Source organism: Dendropsophus ebraccatus, chromosome 7 (assembly GCF_027789765.1).
Source record: "Dendropsophus ebraccatus isolate aDenEbr1 chromosome 7, aDenEbr1.pat, whole genome shotgun sequence".
Classification (NCBI taxonomy): Eukaryota; Metazoa; Chordata; class Amphibia; order Anura; family Hylidae; genus Dendropsophus; species Dendropsophus ebraccatus.
The window spans coordinates 4,108,287-4,130,124 of NC_091460.1; the positions used below are offsets into that span (position 1 = coordinate 4,108,287).

The following is a 21,838-nucleotide window of genomic DNA, read 5'->3' on the forward strand; positions in this document are numbered from 1 at the left end:
CCAGCCTGATTATATCCCTATACAGGGAGTTAGAGAGACACTGCCCCCTGCAGGAGAGGAGTAGGCATTATACCCATCAACACCGTACCTCATCCAGACTGATTATATCCCTATACAGGGAGGTAGAGAGACACTGCCCCCTGCAGGAGAGGAGGAGGCATTATACCCATCAACACCGTACCTCATCCAGCCTGATTATATCCCTATACAAGGAGGTAGAGAAACACTGCCCCCTGCAGGAGAGGAGGAGGCATTATACCCATCAACACGGTACCTCATCCAGTCTGATTATATCCCTATACAGGGAGTTAGAGAGACACTGTCCCCTGCAGGAGAGGAGGAGGCATAATACCCATCAACACCGCACCTCATCTAGACTGATTATATACGTATACAGGGAGGTAGAGAAACACTGCCCCCTGCAGGAGAGGAGGAGGCATTACAACCAGCAGTACATGACCTCATCCATCCTTGTTATATAACTGTACTGGGAGATACAGAAACACTGCCCCCTGCAGGAGAGGAGGAGGTATTACATCCATCTCCCAGCCAGGTATAATCCAGTAGTGATAAGCTGCATCCAGGTGATAATAATTATAATTGAAGGGATCTTTCACATTTATATAATTGATGTATCGGGGGTTCATGGCCCAGAATGGTGAATTATTGTAAGGAAAAGGTCTCTGATATCAGGACTCGCTCCTCAAAGTCTTCTCCGGTAGGTAACGACACCCAAGGGGTGATTGTAGTGAACCCCAATACTGCCCCCCCTTCACATTCACAGACTTCTACCCCATGTGTCTTTCAGAGAGAGCAGAGATTCTACCCCAGGATCCGCCGCCTGAGGCGGGGGCCTTGTCCGCCATGACCCTGGTTGATGAAGACAGATCAGGTGATGCTGACCTCATGTTTTCCACCCTGTTGTGACCCCGGGAGCCGTCACTCCACCGGCTCAGGGATCACGTTCACCATCAGGGTCTCGTAGCCGCGGCGGATCATCATGGTGAGCGTCGCCTGAGAGTTCACAGCATCAAAGACATCTTCTGCGGTGGCCGCTATCTGAGCGTTAATCTCCAGGATGATGTCTCCAGGCTTCAGACCGGCCCTGAGAAGACAGCAGAGGTCAGGGGTCACAGTCAGCAGTAGGGGCCACTCACCTCTCTATACAGAGCAGCACTCACTGGTGAGCCGGCGATCCGATGATCACGCTATGGATGAGGATCCCATGCGTCACGTCAGGAAATCCAGAATCCCGAAACTTCATGTCAGCCAAGATCCTGTCAACATAAGACAGCGATGTGGAGAGGTTCTACATGTGGGGGTAGAACCTCTCGCCCCCCATATTGCATCATCTCATCACACACCAGTGGTCGACAGGGCACTACAAATCCTAACTCCTATATCAACCCCAGACCCCAAAGAGTAACAGAGGAGGAGCAGAGAGTAATGGAGGAGGAGGAGCAGAGAGTAATGGAGGAGGAGCAGAGAGTAACGGAGGAGGAGGAACACCGAGTAACGGAGGAGGAGGAGAGAGTAATGGAGGAGGAGGAGCAGAGAGTAATGGAGGAGGAGGAGCAGAGAGTAATGGAGGAGGAGGAGCAGAGAGTAATGGAGGAGGAGGAGCAGAGAGTAATGGAGGAGGAGCAGAGAGTAACGGAGGAGGAGCAAAGAGAAACAGAAGAAGAGCACAGGGTAACAGAGGAGGATCAGAGAGTAACAGAGGAGGAGCAGAGAGTAATGGAGGAGGAGGAGCAGAGAGTAATGGAGGAGGAGCAGAGAGTAATGGAGGAGGAGGAACACCAAGTAACGGAGGAGGAGAGAGTAATGGAGGAGGAGGAGCAGAGAGTAACGGAGGAGGAGGAGGAGCAGAGAGTAATGGAGGAGGAGGAGCAGAGAGTAATGGAGGAGGAGGAGCAGAGAGTAATGGAGGAGGAGCAGAGAGTAACGGAGGAGGAGGAACACCGAGTAACGGAGGAGGAGGAGAGAGTAATGGAGGATGAGGAGCAGAGAGTAACGGAGGAGGAGGAGAGAGTAATGGAGGAGGAGGAGCAGAGAGTAATGGAGGAGAAGCAGAGAGTAATGGAGGAGGAGGAGCAGAGAGTAATGGAGGAGGAGCAGAGAGTAACGGAGGAGGAGTACTGACTAATGGAAGAGGAGGAGAGAATAATGAAGGAGGAGCAAAGAGAAACAGAAGAAGAGCACAGGGTAACAGAGGAGGATCAGAGAGTAACGGAGGAGGAGCAGAGAGTAACAGAGGAGGAGCAGAGAGTAACAGAGGAGGAGCACCAAGTAACAGAGGTGGAGGAGAGAGTAACGGAGGAGGAGCAGAAAGTAACAGAGTAACGGAGGAGGAGCAGAGAGTAACAGGAAGAGCACAGATGAATGGAGGAGGAGGAGAACAGAGTAATAGAGGAAGAGGAGCACAAAGTAATAGAAGAGGAGAGCAGAGTAATGGAGGAGGAGGACAGAGTAATAGAAGAGGAGAACAGAGTAATGGAGGAGGAGCACCAAGTAACGGAGGAGGAGCAGAAAGTAACGGAGGAGGAGCAGAGAGTAACAGAGGAGGAGGAGCAGAGAGTAACGGAGGAGGAGGAGCAGAGAGTAACGGAGGAGGAGCAGAAAGTAACGGAGGAGGAGGAGCAGAGAGTAACAGAGGAGGAGCAGAGAGTAATGGAGGAGGAGCAGAAAGTAACGGAGGAGGAGGAGCAGAGAGTAACGGAGGGGCAGAGAGTAATGAAGAAGGAGCAGAAAGTAATGGAGGAGGAGGAGCAGAGAGTAAAGGATGAGCCGAGAGTAACAGGAAGTCTAGGAGGAGGGGCACAGGGTAACAGAGGAGGCAGGGAGAGACAGGCCAGTGTACCCCATCGTTCCTTCCTCCCATACCTGGGGGTCAGCGTCAGCATTGTGATTCCAATGTATTTCTGCTTCACCTTAGACCGACCAAACCAAGACCCTGGGGGAGAAGACAAAGGCTGAGTGCTCATTCCGTATATCCTTAGACCCCGCCTCCCTGTCTCAGCCCTGCCGACACCACATACCCACACCCCGCCTCCCTGTGTCAGCCATGCCTGCACCATACACAGACCCCGCTTCCCTATTTCAGCCCTGCCCGCACCACATACCCAGACCCCGCCTTCCTGTGTCAGCCATGCCTGCACCATACACAGACCCCGCTTCCCTATTTCAGCCCTGCCCGCACCACATACCCAGACCTCGCCTCCCTGTCTCAGCCCTGCCCGCACCACATACATTTACCCCGCCTCCCTGTCTCAGCCCTGCCCGCACCACATACCCAGACCTCGACTCCCTGTCTCAGCCCTGCCCACACCACATACCTTTACCCCGCCTACCTGTCTCAGCCCTGCCCACACCACATACCTAGACCCCGCCTTCCTGTGTCAGCCCTGCCCGCACCACATACCCTGACCCCGCCTCCCTGTCTCAGCCCTGCCCACACCACATACCCAGACCCCACCTCCCAGTCTCAGCCCTGCCCACACCACATACCCAGACCCCGCCTTCCAATCTCAGCCCCACCCATACTACATACCCTGCCTCCCTGTCTCATCCCTGCCTACACCATACCCAGACCCCGCCTCCCTGTCTCAGCCCCGCCCGCACCACATACCCTGACCCCGCCTCCCTGTCTCAGCCCCGCCTGCACCACATACCCAGACCCCGCCTTCCTATCTCAGCCCCACCCATACTACATACCCCGCCTCCCTGTCTTATCCCTGCCTGCACCATACCCAGACCCCACCTACCTGTCTCAGCCCCGCCTGCACCACATACCCAGACCCCGCCTTCCTATCTCCGCCCCACCCATACTACATACCCCGCCTCCCTGTCTCATCCCTGCCAGCACCACATACCTGACCCCGCCTTCCTGTCTCAGTCCCACCAGCACCACATACCTGACCCCGCCTCCTTGTCTCAGCCCCGCCCACACCACATACCTTGACCCCGGCTCTCCTCTTGTTGGAGAAAACTTCTTACTCTGTCCGATGGAATTGCAAAGGAAATGCCGGCCGTCACTTTCAGAGTATTAATACCAATCACCTCACCGTCCTGCAACACAAAGCTTAGTAAAAAGAGTAGTAGATGCTAGTAGGAAACTTACAGTATAGGAAATCTACAGTCTACAGTGAATGTAACCTGCCTGGTGTGTGTATACATGTATGTATATATATATCTGCCTGGTATATATACATGTATTATACCGGTCACTATAGATATCTGAAATACATGTAATATACCAGTCACTATATATATATATATATATATATATATATATACACACACACATACACATGTAATATACCGGTCTCTATATATATAATATACATGTAATACACTGGTCTCTATATATATAATATACATGTAATACCCGGTCTCTATATATATATATATTAATGTAATACACCGGTCTCTATATATATAATATACATATAATATACCGGTCTCTATATATAATATACATGTAATACACCGGTCTCTATATATAATATACATGTAATACACCGGTCTCTATATATATAATATACATGTAATACACCGGTCTCTATATATAATATACATGTAATACACCGGTCTCTATATATATAATATACATATAATATACCGGTCTCTATATATAATATACATGTAATACACCGGTCTCTATATATATAATATACATATAATATACCGGTCTCTCTATATATAATATACATATAATATACCGGTCTCTATATATAATATACATGTAATACACCGGTCTCTATATATATAATATACCGGTCTCTATATATAATCTACATGTAATACACCGGTCTCTATATATATAATATACATATAATATACCGGTCTCTATATATATATACATGTAATACACCGGTCTCTATATATATAATATACATGTAATACACCGGTCTCTCTATATATAATATACATGTAATATACCGGTCTCTATATATATATATATTAATGTAATACACTGGTCTCTATATATATAATATACATATAATATACCGGTCTCTATATATAATATACATGTAATACACCGGTCTCTCTATATATAATATACATGTAATATACCGGTCTCTATATATATTATATACATGTAATATACCGGTCTCTATATATATAATATACATGTAATATACCGGTCTCTATATATATAATATACATGTAATACACCGGTCTCTATATATATAATATACATGTAATATACCGGTCTCTATATATATAATATACATGTAATATACCGGTCTCTATATATATAATATACATGTAATACACCGGTCTCTATATATATAATATACATGTAATACACCGGTCTCTATATATATAATATACATGTAATACACCGGTCTCTATATATAATATACATGTAATACACCGGTCTCTCTATATATAATATACATGTAATATACCGGTCTCTATATATATTATATACATGTAATATACCGGTCTCTATATATATAATATACATGTAATATACCGGTCTCTATATATATATATACATGTAATATACCGGTCTCTATATATATAATATACATGTAATACACCGGTCTCTATATATATAATATACATGTAATACACCGGTCTCTATATATATAATATACATGTAATACACCGGTCTCTATATATATAATATACATGTAATACACCGGTCTCTATATATAATATACATGTAATACACCGGTCTCTCTATATATAATATACATGTAATATACCGGTCTCTATATATATTATATACATGTAATATACCGGTCTCTATATATATAATATACATGTAATATACCGGTCTCTATATATATATATACATGTAATATACCGGTCTCTATATATATAATATACATGTAATACACCGGTCTCTATATATATAATATACATGTAATACACCGGTCTCTATATATATAATATACATGTAATACACCGGTCTCTATATATATAATATACATGTAATACACCGGTCTCTATATATATAATATACATGTAATATACTGGTCTCTATATATATAATATACATGTAATACACCGGTCTCTATATATATAATATACATGTAATACACCGGTCTCTATATATAATATACATGTAATATACCGGTCTCTCTATATATATATACATGTAATACACTGGTCTCTATATATATATATAATATACATGTAATATACCGGTCTCTATATATATAATATACATGTAATACACCGGTCTCTATATATATAATATACATATAATATACCGGTCTCTATATATAATATACATGTAATACACCGGTCTCTATATATATAATATACATGTAATACACCGGTCTCTATATATATAATATACATGTAATACACCGGTCTCTATATATATAATATACATATAATATACCGGTCTCTATATATATATAATATACATGTAATACACCGGTCTCTATATATATAATATACATGTAATATACCGGTCTCTATATATATAATATACATGTAATACACCGGTCTCTATATATATAATATACATGTAATATACCGGTCTCTATATATATAATATACATGTAATACACCGGTCTCTATATATAATATACATGTAATACACCGGTCTCTATATATATAATATACATGTAATACCCGGTCTCTATATATATAATATACATGTAATACACCGGTCTCTATATATATAATATACATGTAATACACCGGTCTCTATATATATAATATACATGTAATACACCGGTCTCTATATATATAATATACATGTAATACACCAGTCTCTATATATATAATATACATGTAATACACCGGTCTCTATATATATAATATACATGTAATACACCGGTCTCTCTATATATATAATATACATGTAATATACCAGTCTCTATATATATAATATACATGTAATACACCGGTCTCTATATATAATATACATGTAATACACCGGTCTCTCTATATATATAATATACATGTAATATACCAGTCTCTATATATATAATATACATGTAATACACCGGTCTCTCTCTCTCTCTATATATATATATATACACATGTAATATACTGGTCTCTATATATATAATATACATGTAATACACTGGTCTCTATATATAATATACATGTAATACACCGGTCTCTCTCTCTCTCTATATATATATATACACATGTAATATACCAGCCGCTATATTGTGGGGCCTTATGTACTCACCAGGTTGACCAGGGGGCCTCCAGAATTTCCGACCTGTAAGAGAGAGTGGGTGTGAATGTTTGGGGGGGGGGGGGGGTCGCCTATGTTCACCCTCCCCTGCTGTGGTTCGGGGTCAGGGACACTCACATCTATGATGGCGTCTGTCTGGATGAAGTCCATGTCCTTGTTGGAGAGTCCGAGCTCCCGGCTGCCCCGCTGCACCGAGCTGACGATCCCGGAGGTGATGGTGTTACGCAGCAGGTACGGCGTCCCCATAGCAACAACAAACTCCCCCTGCCGAACCTCAGAGGAGCGAGCGAGCGGCAGCGTGGGCAGAGGAGCCTGCAAGATGGAGCAGGGATCAGAGGTCACATCACACAGAGGAGGGGTCAGAGGTCACATCACACAGAGCAGGGGTCAGAGGTCACATCACACAGAGCAGGAGGGGTCAGAGGTCACATCACACAGAGCAGGAGGGGTCAGAGGTCACATCACACAGAGGAGGGGTCAGAGGTCACATCACATAGAGCAGGAGGGGTCAGAGGTCACATGAAATAGAGGAGGAGGGGTCAGAGGTCACATGAAATAGAGGAGGAGGGGTCAGAGGTCACATCACATAGATCAGGAGGGGTCAGAGGTCACATGAAATAGAGGAGGAGGGGTCAGAGGTCACATCCCAGAGGAGGGGGGTCAGAGGTCACATCACACAGAGGAAGGTTAAGAGGTCACACTATACATGGGGGCTCTCACCTTGGGGGTGATGCGGACGGTGGCGATGTCCTGTACGGGGTCCATGCCGCACACACTGGCCTCATAGGTCTCCCCGTTGTGCAGCTGCACCCTCACCCGCCGTTTATTGGCCACCACATGGGCGTTAGTGACGATGAGGCCGTCCGGAGACACCAGGAAGCCGGAGCCGCTGGAGATGACCGCCTCCCTGCCGGAGAACGGGTGCCTGCGGGTCACACAACAGGGTGTGCGGGGTCACTAACGGGTAACAGGGGGGGGGCGGGGGTACATGTGGAGGTGACTGTGGGGTCTCAGGGTCATTGAGAGATCATCTTGGGGATCGGGGTAACTGGGAGGTCACTGGGGGATCTTGGGGTGATCAGGAGGTCACTGTGGGGTCTCGGGAGGTCAGTGAGGAGTCTTGGGCCATGGGTAAGTCAACTGGTGGTTATTGGGAGGTCACTGGGGAGTCTGGAGGTCATCGCAAGGACACTAAGGTGTCTCAGGGGGTCATTGGGAGGTCACTGGGGGGTCTCGGGGTCATCGGGAGGTCACTGGGGGGTCTCGGGGTCATCGGGAGGTCACTGGGGGGTCTCGGGGTCATCGGGAGGTCTCGGGGTCACCCACCTCCCCAGGGTCTCGATGTTGACCACGGCGGGCGCACATTTCTCAGCCACATCAGCGATGAAGTTGAAGACTTTCCGGGGGTTTGGGGTCTCAGGTTTCGGTGGGTCAGTGGGCGGAGTTACGGGCTTTGCTGCCTCCACCCGCAGCCGGTAGTCTGAACTCCGCCCCCAACCCCATAGGCCGAGCCCCGCCCCCAACAGCGCCCCAATGTACAGCGCCCCGGAACCGCGAGGCCCCGCCCTCCGAGTGTCCCGGAAGTCCTGGTCACGTGTCCCCGAGGAGAGAGCCCGGAGCGCCGAACCCCCAAACCCGGAGCAGCGCCCCCACACCGGAGCGACACCCCGAACCGCGCGACACATGGAGGCCGCCATATTGTGTGCCCAGGCCCCGCCCCCCGCAACAAGCTTTATTGTCACCCGGACAAGAGAACAAACATCACTGCAGGAGGAGGATGAGAGTAGTGATCAGAGGAGATGGAGGAGGATGAGAGTAGTGATCGGAGGAGGAGGATGAGAGTAGTGATCAGAGGAGATGGAGGAGGATGAGAGTAGTGATCAGAGGAGATGGAGGAGGATGAGAGTAGTGATCAGAGGAGATGGAGGATGAGAGTAGTGATCAGAGGAGATGGAGGAGAATGAGAGTAGTGATCAGAGGAGATGGAGGATGAGAGTAGTGATCAGAGGAGATGGAGGAGGAGGATGAGAGTAGTGATCAGAGGAGGAGGATGAGAGTAGTGATCGGAGGAGGAGGATGAGAGTAGTGATCGGAGGAGGAGGATGAGAGTAGTGATCGGAGGAGGAGGATGAGAGTAGTGATCGGAGGAGGAGGATGACAGTAGTGATCGGAGGAGGATGAGAGTAGTGATCGGAGGAGGAGGATGAGAGTAGTGATCGGAGGAGGAGGATGAGAGTAGTGATCGGAGGAGGATGAGAGTAGTGATCAGAGGAGATGGAGGATGAGAGTAGTGATCAGAGGAGATGGAGGAGGATGAGAGTAGTGATCAGAGGAGATGGAGGAGGATGAGAGTAGTGATCAGAGGAGATGGAGGAGGATGAGAGTAGTGATCAGAGGATGAGAGTAGTGATCAGAGGAGGAGGATGAGAGTAGTGATCAGAGGAGGAGGATGAGAGTAGTGATCAGAGGAGATGGAGGATGAGAGTAGTGATCAGAGGAGGAGGATGAGAGTAGTGATCAGAGGAGATGGAGGATGAGAGTAGTGATCGGAGGAGGATGAGAGTAGTGATCGGAGGAGGAGGATGAGAGTAGTGATCGGAGGATGAGAGTAGTGATCGGAGGAGATGGAGGAGAATGAGAATAGTGTAGTGTAGGGTCACCTCTTTATTATCTGCTGCAGGATTTAGGGTCACCTGTTAGCTGCTCCCTCTGATGTCCTTTATGTGAGGGATGACCCCACCCCCGAGGATTTAGGGTCACCTCTGTTAGCTGCTCCCTCTGATGTCCTTTATATGAGGGATGACCCCACCCCCGAGGATTTAGGGTCACCTGTTAGCTGCTCCCTCTGATGTCCTTTATGTGAGGGATGACCCCACCCCCGAGGATTTAGGGTGACCTCTGTTAGCTGCTGCAGCTGATGTCCTTTATGTGAGGGATGACCCCACCCCCGAGGATTTAGGGTCACCTGTTAGCTGCTCCCTCTGATGTCCTTTATGTGAAGGATGACCCCTACCCCCGAGGATTTAGGGTGACCTCTGTTAGCTGCTGCAGCTGATGTCCTTTATGTGAGGGATGACCCCTACCCCCGAAGATTTAGGGTCACCTCTGTTAGCTGCTCCCTCTGATGTCCTTTATGTGAGGAATGACCCCACCCCCGAGGATTTAGGGTGACCTCTGTTAGCTGCTGAAGCTGATGTCCTTTATGTGAGGGATGACCCCACCCCCGAGGATTTAGGGTGACCTCTGTTAGCTGCTCCCTCGGATGTCCTTTATATGAGGGATGACCCCACCCCCGAGGATTTAGGGTGACCTCTGTTAGCTGCTCCCTCGGATGTCCTTTATATGAGGGATGACCCCACCCCCGAGGATTTAGGGTGACCTCTGTTAGCTGCTGCAGCTGATGTCCTTTTTGTGAGGGATGACCCCACCCCCGAGGATTTAGGGTCATCTCTGTTAGCTACTCCCTCTGATGTCCTTTATATGAGGGATGACCCCACCCCCCGAGAAATTAGGGTCACCTCTGTTAGCTGCTGCCGCTGATGTCCTTTATGTGAGGGATGACCCCTACCCCCAAGGATTTAGGGTCACCTGTTAGCTGCTCCCTCTGATGTCCTTTATATGAGGGATGACCCCACCCCCAAGGATTTAGGGTCACCTGTTAGCTGCTCCCTCTGATGTCCTTTATATGAGGGATGACCCCACCCCCGAGGATTTAGGGTCACCTCTGTTAGCTGCTGCAGCTAATATGCTTTTTGTGAGATGACCCCACCCCCGAGGATTTAGGGTCACCTCTGTTAGCTGCTGCAGCTGATGTCCTTTATGTGAGGGATTACCCCACCCCCGAGGATTTAGGGTCACCTGTTAGCTGCTCCCTCTGATGTCCTTTATGTGAAGGATGACCCCCACCCCCGAGAATTTAGGGTCACCTCTGTTAGCTGCTGCAGCTGATGTCCTTTGTGTAAGGGATTACCCCACCCCCGAGGATTTAGGATTACCTCGGTTAGCTGCTGCAGCTGATGTCCTTTATGTGAAGGATGACCCCACCCCCGAGGATTTAGGGTTATTTCTGTTAGCTGCTGCAGCTGATGTCCTTTATGTGAGGGATGACCCCACCCCCGAGGATTTAGGGTGACCTCTGTTAGCTGCTGCAGCTGATGTCCTTTTTGTGAGAGATGACCCCACCCCCGAGGATTTAGGGTGACCTCTGTTAGCTGCTGCAGCTGATATCCTTTATGTGAGGGATGACCCCATCCCCGAGGATTTAGGGTCATCTCTGTTAGCTGCTCCCTCGTTTGTCCTTTATATGAGGGATGACCCCACCCCCGAGGATTTAGGGTGACCTCTTTTAGCTGCTGCAGCTGATGTCCTTTATATGAGGGATGACCCCACCCCCGAGGATTTAGGGTCATCTCTGTTAGCTGCTCCCTCTGATGTCCTTTATATGAGGGATGACCCCACCCCCCGAGGAATTAGGGTCACCTCTGTTAGCTGCTGCCGCTGATGTCCTTTATGTGAGGGATGACCCCTACCCCCAAGGATTTAGGGTCACCTCTGTTAGCTGCTCCCTCTGATGTCCTTTATATGAGGGATGACCCCACCCCCGAGGATTTAGGGTCATCTGTTAGCTGCTGCAGCTAATATGCTTTTTGTTAGATGACCCCACCCCCGAGGATTTAGGGTCACCTCTGTTAGCTGCTGCAGCTGATGTCCTTTATGTGAGGGATTACCCCACCCCGAGGATTTAGGGTCACCTCTGTTAGCTGCTCCCTCTGATGTCCTTTATGTGAAGGATGACCCCTACCCCCGAGGATTTAGGGTCACCTGTTAGCTGCTCCCTCTGATGTCCTTTATGTGAAGGATGACCCCTACCCCCGAGGATTTAGGGTCACCTGTTAGCTGCTCCCTCTGATGTCCTTTATGTGAAGGATGACCCCTACCCCCGAGGATTTAGGGTGACCTCTGTTAGCTGCTCCCTCTGATGTCCTTTATGTGAGGAATGACCCCTACCCCCAAGGATTTAGGGTCACCTGTTAGCTGCTCCCTCTGATGTCCTTTATGTGAGGGATGACCCCACCCCCGAGGATTTAGGGTCATCTCTGTTAGCTGCTGCAGCTGATGTCCTTTATGTGAGGGATGACCCCACCCCTGAGGATTTAGGGTGACCTCTGTTAGCTGCTGCAGCTGATGTCCTTTATGTGAGAGATGACCCCACCCCTGAGGATTTAGGGTCATCTCTGTTAGCTGCTGCAGCTAATATGCTTTTTGTGAGATGACCCCACCCCCGAGGATTTAGGGTCACCTCTGTTAGCTGCTGCCGCTGATGTCCTTTAAGGCACAAATACACCCGGAAAGAATGAGAATTACACTTTATTTCTTAAAAAATATCCTGCATAGTATTTACAGTAATTCCATCCTATTTGTTGGGACACTCGCACAACAGCACTCCTCATCATCATCCGGCAGCAACGGACAAAAGTTACCCCACATCTAAGACCCCAGTACCAGATCCCCCACATCTGACATCTGAGACCCCAGTACCAGATCCCCCACATCTGACATCCAAGTACTAGATCCCCCACATCTGACATCTGAGACCCCAGTACCAGATCCCCCACATCTGACATCTGAGACCCCAGTACTAGATCCCCCACATCTGCCTGCCAGTGCTAGGTCCCCTGTACCAGATCCCCCACATTTGACATCTGAGACCCTGGTACTAGATCCTCCACATCTGACTGCCAGAGCTGGATTCACGCTCCTAGATCTCCCACATCTGACTGTCAGTGCTAGATCCCAGTACTAGATCCCCCACATCTGACTGCCAGTGCTGGGTCCTTATACTAGATCCCCCACATCTGACTGCCAGTGCTGGGTCCCGGTACTAAATCCCCCACATCTGATTTCCAGTGCTGGGTCCTGATACTAGATCCCCCACATCTGACTGCCAGTGCTGGGTCCTGATACTAGATCCCCCACATCTGACTGCCAGTGCTGGGTCCTGATACTAGATCCCCCACATCTGACTGCCAGTGCTGGGTCCTGATACTAGATCCCCCACATCTGACTGCCAGTGGTGGGTCCCGGTACTAGATCCCCACATCTGATTGCCAGTGCTGGAGCCCAGTACTAGATCCCCCACATCAGACTGCTAGTGCTGGGTCCTGATACTAGATCCCCCACATCAGACTGCCAGTTCTGGGTCCCCGGTACTAGATCCCCTCTGGCTTCTGCCCCTCAGCATTGCAGACATTAATCCCCGGCCCCATCGTCGCTGTCTCCCTCATTCGCTCTTCTCCTTGGCTGCTGCAGCGCCTCCAAACTTCTCCAGATATCTCCTGCAAGAAAGAAAGACACAGCTGTCACCAACAGGCAACTATGATGTGCGCCACAGGGAACGGGCATCACCGGAGTAACACCCCACAGGGAGCGGGCATCACCAGAGTAACGCCCCACAGGGAGCGGGTATCACCAGAGTAACGCCCCACAGGGAGCGGGCATCACCAGAGTAACACCCCACAGGGAGCGGGCATCAGCGAAGTAACACCCCACAGGGAGCGGGCATCACCAGAGTAACGCCCCACAGGGAGCGGGCATCACCAGAGTAACGCCCCACAGGGAGCGGGCATCAGCGAAGTAACACCCCACAGGGAGCGGGCATCAGCGAAGTAACGCCCCACAGGGAGCGGGCATCACCAGAGTAACGCCCCACAGGGAGCGGGCATCACCAGAGTAACGCCCCACAGGGAGCGGGCATCACCAGAGTAACGCCCCACAGGGAGCGGGCATCACCAGAGTAACGCCCCACAGGGAGCAGGCATCACCAGAGTAACGCCCCACAGGAAGCGGGCATCAGCGAAGTAACACCCCACAGGGAGCGGGCATCAGCGAAGTAACGCCCCACAGGGAGCGGGCATCACCAGAGTAACGCCCCACAGGGAGCAGGCATCACCAGAGTAACGCCCCACAGGGAGCGGGCATCAGCGAAGTAACGCCCCACAGGGAGCGGGCATCACCAGAGTAACGCCCCACAGGGAGCGGGCATCACCAGAGTAACGCCCCACAGGGAGCGGGCATCAGCGAAGTAACGCCCCACAGGGAGCGGGCATCACCAGAGTAACGCCCCACAGGGAGCGGGCATCACCAGAGTAACGCCCCACAGGGAGCGGGCATCAGCGAAGTAACGCCCCACAGGGAGCGGGCATCACCAGAGTAACACCCCCCCATAACCTCACCCACCTCCGAGCATACTCATATAACGCCTCCTTCCGCTCCTGCAATGACAGGTGTCTGTCCTCCGGTCTACGGGCAAAACCCTTCGGTATCGGCTGCGAAAATAATGAGATGATGAAGAAAATTAAGGAGCAAACAAGACTACAAAACTACAGAGTCAATTCTGAGAGGCCCCGACCCAGCGAGAGGCCCCCGACCCAGCGAGAGCCCTCCAATCCTCAGTCCGGATACGGGGGCAGTTACCTTGCTGGCGGTTCTTCGCGGTGTCTCACTTCCTGCGGGCGATTCGGGTTCAGGCACATACGGGACTCGTCCTTCTATCAGGTTTGTGATTGTGGCGTCTACACAACCCGTCTGGGCTGAGAACAGAGAAGATCCGCCGTGTCACATGGTACTGAGGTCACACAGCAGATATAATGTACTGACTATTATATATACTGCCGATCATGTGACCGACATATATAATACACAGGATACAGGAGCCATACTGACCTCCCGGAGATACTCACCCAGGTCTCGGTGGATGACAGAGAGCGGCACCTGGGGTAGCACTTCCTTCACACGTTGTGCCATGTGACTTGCAGCAGCAGATACAGTGGGCGGGGTCTGTGGGTTGTGGGGTGGAGTCTCTTTCCTCCGCCTCCTCTTCACATGTTCTGCTTTATCTGCAGCCGTGTAGATTGTGGCCCGGACACTCAGCGAGAGCGCCGTCAGCTGTGGAGAGGGCGACATGTGAGGACAGTGGGGGCGCCATTACCGCAAGACGGCGGCGATGGAGGGCGCCAGCGTCACGCGAGGACGGGGATGGAGGGCGCCACGCGAGGACGGGGATGGAGGGCGCCACGCGAGGACGGGGATGGAGGGCGCCAGCGTCACGCGAGGACGGGGATGGAGGGCGCCAGCGTCACGCGAGGACGGGGATGGAGGGCGCCAGCGTCACGCGAGGACGGGGATGGAGGGCGCCAGCGTCACGCGAGGACGGGGATGGAGGGCGCCAGCGTCACGCGAGGACGGGGATGGAGGGCGCCAGCGTCACGCGAGGACGGGGATGGAGGCCGCCAGCGTCAGACGTGGAAGGAGGGCGCCAGCGTCACACGAGGACGGCGATGGAGGGCTGCAATGTCATGGGCCACGCACCTCCCCCTCTCACCTTCTGAACGCGGGAGGCAAAGTCTTCATCCGACTCTCTGGAGGAGCGGCACACTGGCGGCAGCCATCTGTAATCAGAGTGGGAGAGGTCACTACTATATGCACAGAGCACCCCCTAGTGACCACCCCGCACCCACAGCATGGTGAGGATAATACACAGCGCCCCCTAGTGACCACCCACAGCATGGTGAGGATAATACACAGCGCCCCCTAGTGACAACCCACAGCATGGTGAGGATAATACACAGCGCCCCCTAGTGACCACCCACAGCATGGTGAGGATAATACACAGCGCCCCCTAGTGACAACCCACAGCATGGTGAGGATAACACAGCGCCCCCTAGTGACAACCCACAGCATGGTGAGGATAACACAGCGCCCCCTAGTGACCACCCACAGCTTGGTGAGGATAATACACAGCGCCCCCTAGTGACCACCCACAGCTTGGTGAGGATAATACACAGCGCCCCCTAGTGACCACCCACAGCATGGTGAGGATAATACACAGCGCCCCCTAGTGACCACCCACAGCATGGTGAGGATAACACAGCGCCCCCTAGTGACCACCCACAGCATGGTGAGGATAATACACAACGCCCCCTAGTGACCACCCCGCCCCCATAATATAGAAATAATTGTCACTACCTTACATGATAAACTGTGTACAGAGAAAAGAGAGTCCAGAACAACTCTGTGTACCAGGAGGAGCCGACCACCGCCTGCAAGAGAAAGAGGGTGAGAGACGGACGATGGGTGCAGCAGACACTGTGGCCCCCGTATCACCCACACAACTCACCACAGACAGCAGGGCCCGGCTCACACCCAGAGTCAGCGGCTGCACAGAGTCCGAGAGCGAGAACGGCCACGAGCTAAGAAACAGATCAACATTCATTATCCTCCTCAGCATCCCCATCATTTTCATCCCCATCCTCACAACCATCATCCTCGTCATCATCACCACCACCCTAATCATCACCACCCTCCTCATCATCATCACCACCACCAGCACCATCCTCCTCCTCCTCATCACCACCAGCACCATCCTCCTCCTTATCACCACCATCCTCCTCCTCCTCACCATCCTCCTTCTCCTCATCACAACCACCACCACCCTCCTCCTCATCATCATCATCACCACCAGCACCATCCTCCTCCTCCTCATCATCATCCTCCTCCTCCTCCTCACCATCCTTCTCCTCATCACCACCACCACCCTCCTCATCACCACCTTCCTCATCACCACCCTCCCCATCCTCACAACCACCATCCTCATCATCCTCGTCATCATCACCACCACCCTCCTCATCACCACCCTCCTCCTCATCATCATCATCACCCTCCTCATCACCATCACCCTTCTCCTCCTCACCACCACCCTCCTCCTCCTCATCATCATCATCACCACCACCATCCTCCTCATCATCATCACCACCATCCTCCTCATCATCATCACCACCATCCTCCTCATCATCATCACCACCATCCTCCTCATCATCATCACCACCATCCTCCTCATCATCATCACCACCATCCTCCTCATCATCATCACCACCATCCTCCTCATCATCATCACCACCATCCTCCTCATCATCATCACCACCATCCTCCTCATCACCCTCCTCCTCACCCTCCTCCTCACCATCCTCCTCACCCTCCTCCTCACCATCCTCCTCACCATCCTCCTCACCATCCTCCTCACCATCCTCCTCACCATCCTCCTCACCATCCTCCTCCTCCTCACCCTCCTCCTTCTCCTCATCACAACCACCACCACCCTCCTCCTCATCATCATCATCACCACCACCATCCTCCTCACCATCCTCCTCACCCTCCTCACCATCCTCCTTCTCCTCATCACAACCACCACCACCATCCTCCTCATCATCATCCTCCTCCTCCTCCTCCTCACCATCCTTTTCCTCATCACCATCCCCACTACAACCATCATCCTCCTCCTCCTCATCATCACCATCCTCCTCATCACCACCATGATTTTCCTCCTCACCACCACCACCCTCCTCCTCCTCCACACCACCACCACCACCCTCCTCATCATCCTCACCACCACCACCCTCCTCCTCACCACCACCACCCTCCTCCTCCTCCTCACCACCACCACCCTCCTCCTCCTCCTCACCACCACCACCCTCCTCCTCCTCCTCACCACCACCACCCTCCTCCTCCTCACCACCACCACCCTCCTCCTCCTCACCACCACCCTCCTCCTCCTCACCACCCTCCTCTTCCTCCTCACCACCACCACCCTCCTCCTCACCACCACCACCACCCTCCTCCTCACCACCACCACCACCCTCCTCCTCCTCACCACCACCACCCTCCTCCTCCTCACCACCCTCCTCCTCCTCACCACCACCACCACCCTCCTCCTCACCACCACCACCACCCTCCTCGTCCTCACCACCCTCCTCCTCCTCACCACCACCACCCTCCTCCTCACCACCACCACCACCCTCCTCCTCCTCACCACCACCACCCTCCTCCTCCTCACCACCCTCCTCCTCCTCACCACCACCACCACCCTCCTCCTCACCACCACCACCACCCTCCTCGTCCTCACCACCCTCCTCCTCCTCACCACCCTCCTCCTCCTCACCACCCTCCTCCTCCTCACCACCACCACCCTCCTCCTCACCACCACCACCCTCCTCCTCCTCACCACCACCACCCTCCTCCTCCTCACCACCACCACCCTCCTCCTCCTCACCACCACCACCCTCCTCCTCCTCACCACCACCACCCTCCTCACCCTCCTCCTCACCACCCTCCTCCTTTATTATTATTTTTTATTATGGACATACAGGACACACAAAGAGAATCTCTGCCAGGTTCTGTTTGTATTCCTGCTCTACTGATGGTATTAAGGAAGCAGTGTGGTCCCGTTAGCGAGGATCCGGCGGGGTGGCCCCCAGTAGTCAGCACTGGTGAGGATCCTGGCATTTTTCAGGCACAGCAGCATGTAATTGCTCATATGAGTGAGGCTGCCCACAGTCATGTACAAGCCGTCCTCAGTGGCGGGTGTCTCTTCTGGCTGCTCTCGGTGTCACCTGCTATAAGCACATCAACGCGTCTCAAAACAGCACATTTGTCCGGCATGGTGGCCTGCTCCTTCGGTGTGAAGTGCTATTGTTCCGCATTGAGACCAGTGCATGCCGCAGATAAAAGTTGACTGTGTCTGGCTCCAGCTCGCAGACTTTCTGCAGCATATGCAAGGTGGAGTTCCAGTGCGTCGGTACGTCACATGTGAGGTGGTTTGTGGAAGGGCCAAAGTACAGCTGCAGCGTGGACATGCGAGCTGCAGCAGGGTGAGAACGCCTCGAGTGCGCACACATGGAACACACGTTCTGCAGCAGGGTGAGAACGCCTCGAGTGCGCACACATGGAACACACGTTCTGCAGCAGGGTGAGAACGCCTCGAGTGCGCACACATGGAACACACGTTCTGCAGCAGGGTGAGAACGCCTCGAGTGCGCACACATGGAACACACGTTCTGCAGCAGGGTGAGAACGCCTCGAGTGCGCACACATGGAACACACGTTCTGCAGCAGGGTGAGAACGCCTCGAGTGCGCACACATGGAACACACGTTCTGCAGCAGGTCTGGCATATCGGGGTAATGTGCCAGGAGGCTCGGAACCACCAAGTTCAGCACATGCGCCAGGCAAGTAGAAGTCCGCCAAACTGGCCATGCCCCGAGCCACCACCAGATGTTGCCTGTTGTCCCACACCACCTGTCTGTCTGGTCCGTCTGCTGCTCCATCCCTGCCCACAGCTTCTGCACAGTGTCAGGTTTGTCCCCCAGACAGATCAGTTTGGGCACAGCCTGCTGTCCCTTCCCCATAGCTGTCCCTTCCCCATAGCTGTCCCTTCCCCATAGCTGTCCCTTCCCCATAGCTGTCCCTTCCCCATAGCTGTCACTTCCCCATAGCTGTCACTTCCCCATAGCTGGGCTGAAATCGAGGTCCATGGGCTATGATAGCTGGATGAGGAGGGGGCAGGGTAGGAAAAAAAGTAGGAGGAGGGAGAAACCAGAGCCAAGTTCTGCCCTCCATCAAACCTGGGTGGTGATAAGACATGTGGTAAGACCTTTACTCTGTCAGGCCCAGCCGCCACTACATTCACCAGTAGAAAGTAGAGGGATGTAGTTAGAGGGATGTAACAGCCACAGCCGTGCTGCTCCACGTATCAGTGGTAGTGTGGACGGTGGCACGGATGGCGTTAGGGAGTATCCTCTACCTAACTTGTTGGCGCAGGTGAGGGACGGCCCACCTAGAGAAGTAGTGGTGGCAGGGGATGACATACTGAGGGACGGCCCACCTAGAGAAGTAGTGGTGGCAGGGGATGACATACTGAGGGACGCCCCACCTAGAAAAGTAGTGGTGGCAGGGGATGGCATACTGAGGGACGGCCCACCTAGAGAAGTAGTGGTGGCAGGGGATGACATACTGAGGGACGCCCCACCTAGAAAGTAGTGGTGGCAGGGGATGACATACTGAGGGACGCCCCACCTAGAGAAGTAGTGGTGGCAGGGGATGACATACTGAGGGACGCCCCACCTAGAGAAGTAGTGGTGGCAGGGGATGACATACTGAGGGACGCCCCACCTAGAGAAGTAGTGGTGGCAGGGGATGACATACTGAGGGACGGCCCACCTAGAGAAGTAGTGGTGGCAGGGGATGACATACTGAGGGACGCCCCACCTAGAGAAGTAGTGGTGGCAGGGGATGACATACTGAGGCCACCGCTATAAGGTTTTGTACACTCTCCATCTCCACCAGCCTGAGTGGGACAATGCTCCCGGTTAGAAGTCGGGATGGGGGCGGCCGGGGCCATATCGTCTCTTTCTTCCCAGGGTTTGTGGGACAGAAAGCTGCAAACTTCTTCCATCTGAGGGCGGACAGGTGGGCCGATCACCCGACAGGCTGAGGTAGAGGCTGAGACCAGAGAAGCAGGAGAAGAAGCATGGCGAGTATGTCGGCTTTTCTGGTGTCAGATACTCTGCAGCTCATGTCTGACATTATGGTTCCCTATCAGGCCAGAGGTTACTGACACTAACACCTCGGCTGAGACCTTATTACCTGGGTGACCTTCCATCACCCTCACCACCATATGGTCATCATCATCCTCACCACCATAGTCATCACCATCATCATCACCACCCTCCATCACCCTCACCACTATATAGTCATCACCACCCTCCATCACCCTCACCACCATATGGTCATCATCATCCTCACCACCATATGGTCATCATCATCCTCACCACCATAGTCATCACCATCATCATCATCACCCTCACCACTATATAGTCATCACCACCCTCAGCACCATCCTCATCCTCATCATCATCATCATCCTCACCATCTTCCTCCTCACCATCCTCACCACCACCATAGTCATCACCATCCGCCTCCTCATCATTACATCCAGTATCTGATCCCTACACCGTGCATACGTCTGGTACCTGAAGTGCAGCAGGCCCACTTTGCCATTGGTGGTCTCTTCCTCTGGGAACAGCAGCAGCGGAGCGCCCCCTGGCTGGGACAGGTAATGCTTCAGGGACTCCTGCAGTTGGGATAGACTCCCTGGGGCCCCGATCTCCAGGAATCCTCGAGCCCAGCAGAGAAACCCCGGAGGACAGGACACTGAGGGCTGAGACACAGGAGAGGGTAAGGCCAAGACTAACGCGGGTGGGCATGGTGCACAGGGGGCATGGCGCACAGGCTAACGCAGGGGGGGGGGGGAGGCGCACAGGCTAACGCGGGGAGGCACGGCGCAGGGTGTGAGGAGTTCAGCGGCAACTACTACAGGTCAGGTAACTTACAGTGCTGCAGGCAGTCAGGAGGCCCAGGACGTTGTGGTCGATGAAGGTCACGTGATTAGAGATGTAAATCTTCACTGCTGGATCTGGCTCCCCGGACTGAGTGATGAGAACGCCGAGCACCGAAGTCATGATCCGCACCAGGAACCTGCCACCAGGGGGCAGAAGATGTGAGGGAGAGAACAACTACCCATAACAGGGTACCCACCTTCTGCTGACAACCCCCCCCCCTCCCCCCCGGGAGGTAACATACAGGGCACCTGCCTTCTGCTGACCCCCCCGGGGAGGTAACATACAGGGCACCTGCCTTCTGCTGACCCCCCGGGGAGGTAACACACAAGGTACCCGCCTTCTGCTGACCCCCCGGGGAGGTAACACACAAGGTACCCACCCTCTGCTGACCCCCCGGGGAGGTAACACACAAGGTACCCGCCTTCTGCTGACCC

General features: G+C 52.2%; 2 protein-coding genes across 2 annotated transcripts in view; both read right to left on the minus strand.

Annotated features, from left to right (window-relative positions):
- Nucleotides 1-609: 609 nt before the first annotated feature.
- Nucleotides 610-8,872, minus strand: HTRA2 (HtrA serine peptidase 2). Its single transcript, XM_069977056.1, has 8 exons — nucleotides 8,501-8,872; nucleotides 7,895-8,099; nucleotides 7,292-7,486; nucleotides 7,166-7,198; nucleotides 3,957-4,068; nucleotides 2,884-2,953; nucleotides 1,182-1,277; nucleotides 610-1,105 (listed from the first exon to the last, which is right to left on the minus strand). Exons 1-8 carry the CDS (start codon nucleotides 8,869-8,871, stop codon nucleotides 940-942), a joined length of 1,248 nt encoding a protein of 415 aa, XP_069833157.1. The 5' UTR covers nucleotide 8,872; the 3' UTR covers nucleotides 610-939.
- Nucleotides 8,873-12,523: 3,651 nt separating this feature from the next.
- The window catches only part of AUP1 (AUP1 lipid droplet regulating VLDL assembly factor), a 15,335-nt gene continuing 6,020 nt past the window's right edge, over nucleotides 12,524-21,838 (minus strand). Inside the window, exons 4-12 of the mRNA XM_069977057.1 lie at nucleotides 21,396-21,540; nucleotides 21,036-21,223; nucleotides 16,350-16,422; nucleotides 16,199-16,272; nucleotides 15,555-15,621; nucleotides 14,914-15,118; nucleotides 14,648-14,763; nucleotides 14,411-14,499; nucleotides 12,524-13,509 (exon numbers count right to left, since the gene is read on the minus strand). Coding sequence (XP_069833158.1) covers nucleotides 13,455-13,509; nucleotides 14,411-14,499; nucleotides 14,648-14,763; nucleotides 14,914-15,118; nucleotides 15,555-15,621; nucleotides 16,199-16,272; nucleotides 16,350-16,422; nucleotides 21,036-21,223; nucleotides 21,396-21,540 — 1,012 coding nt within the window. The 3' untranslated portion in view covers nucleotides 12,524-13,454. The remainder of the gene's footprint in view (nucleotides 13,510-14,410; nucleotides 14,500-14,647; nucleotides 14,764-14,913; nucleotides 15,119-15,554; nucleotides 15,622-16,198; nucleotides 16,273-16,349; nucleotides 16,423-21,035; nucleotides 21,224-21,395; nucleotides 21,541-21,838) is intronic.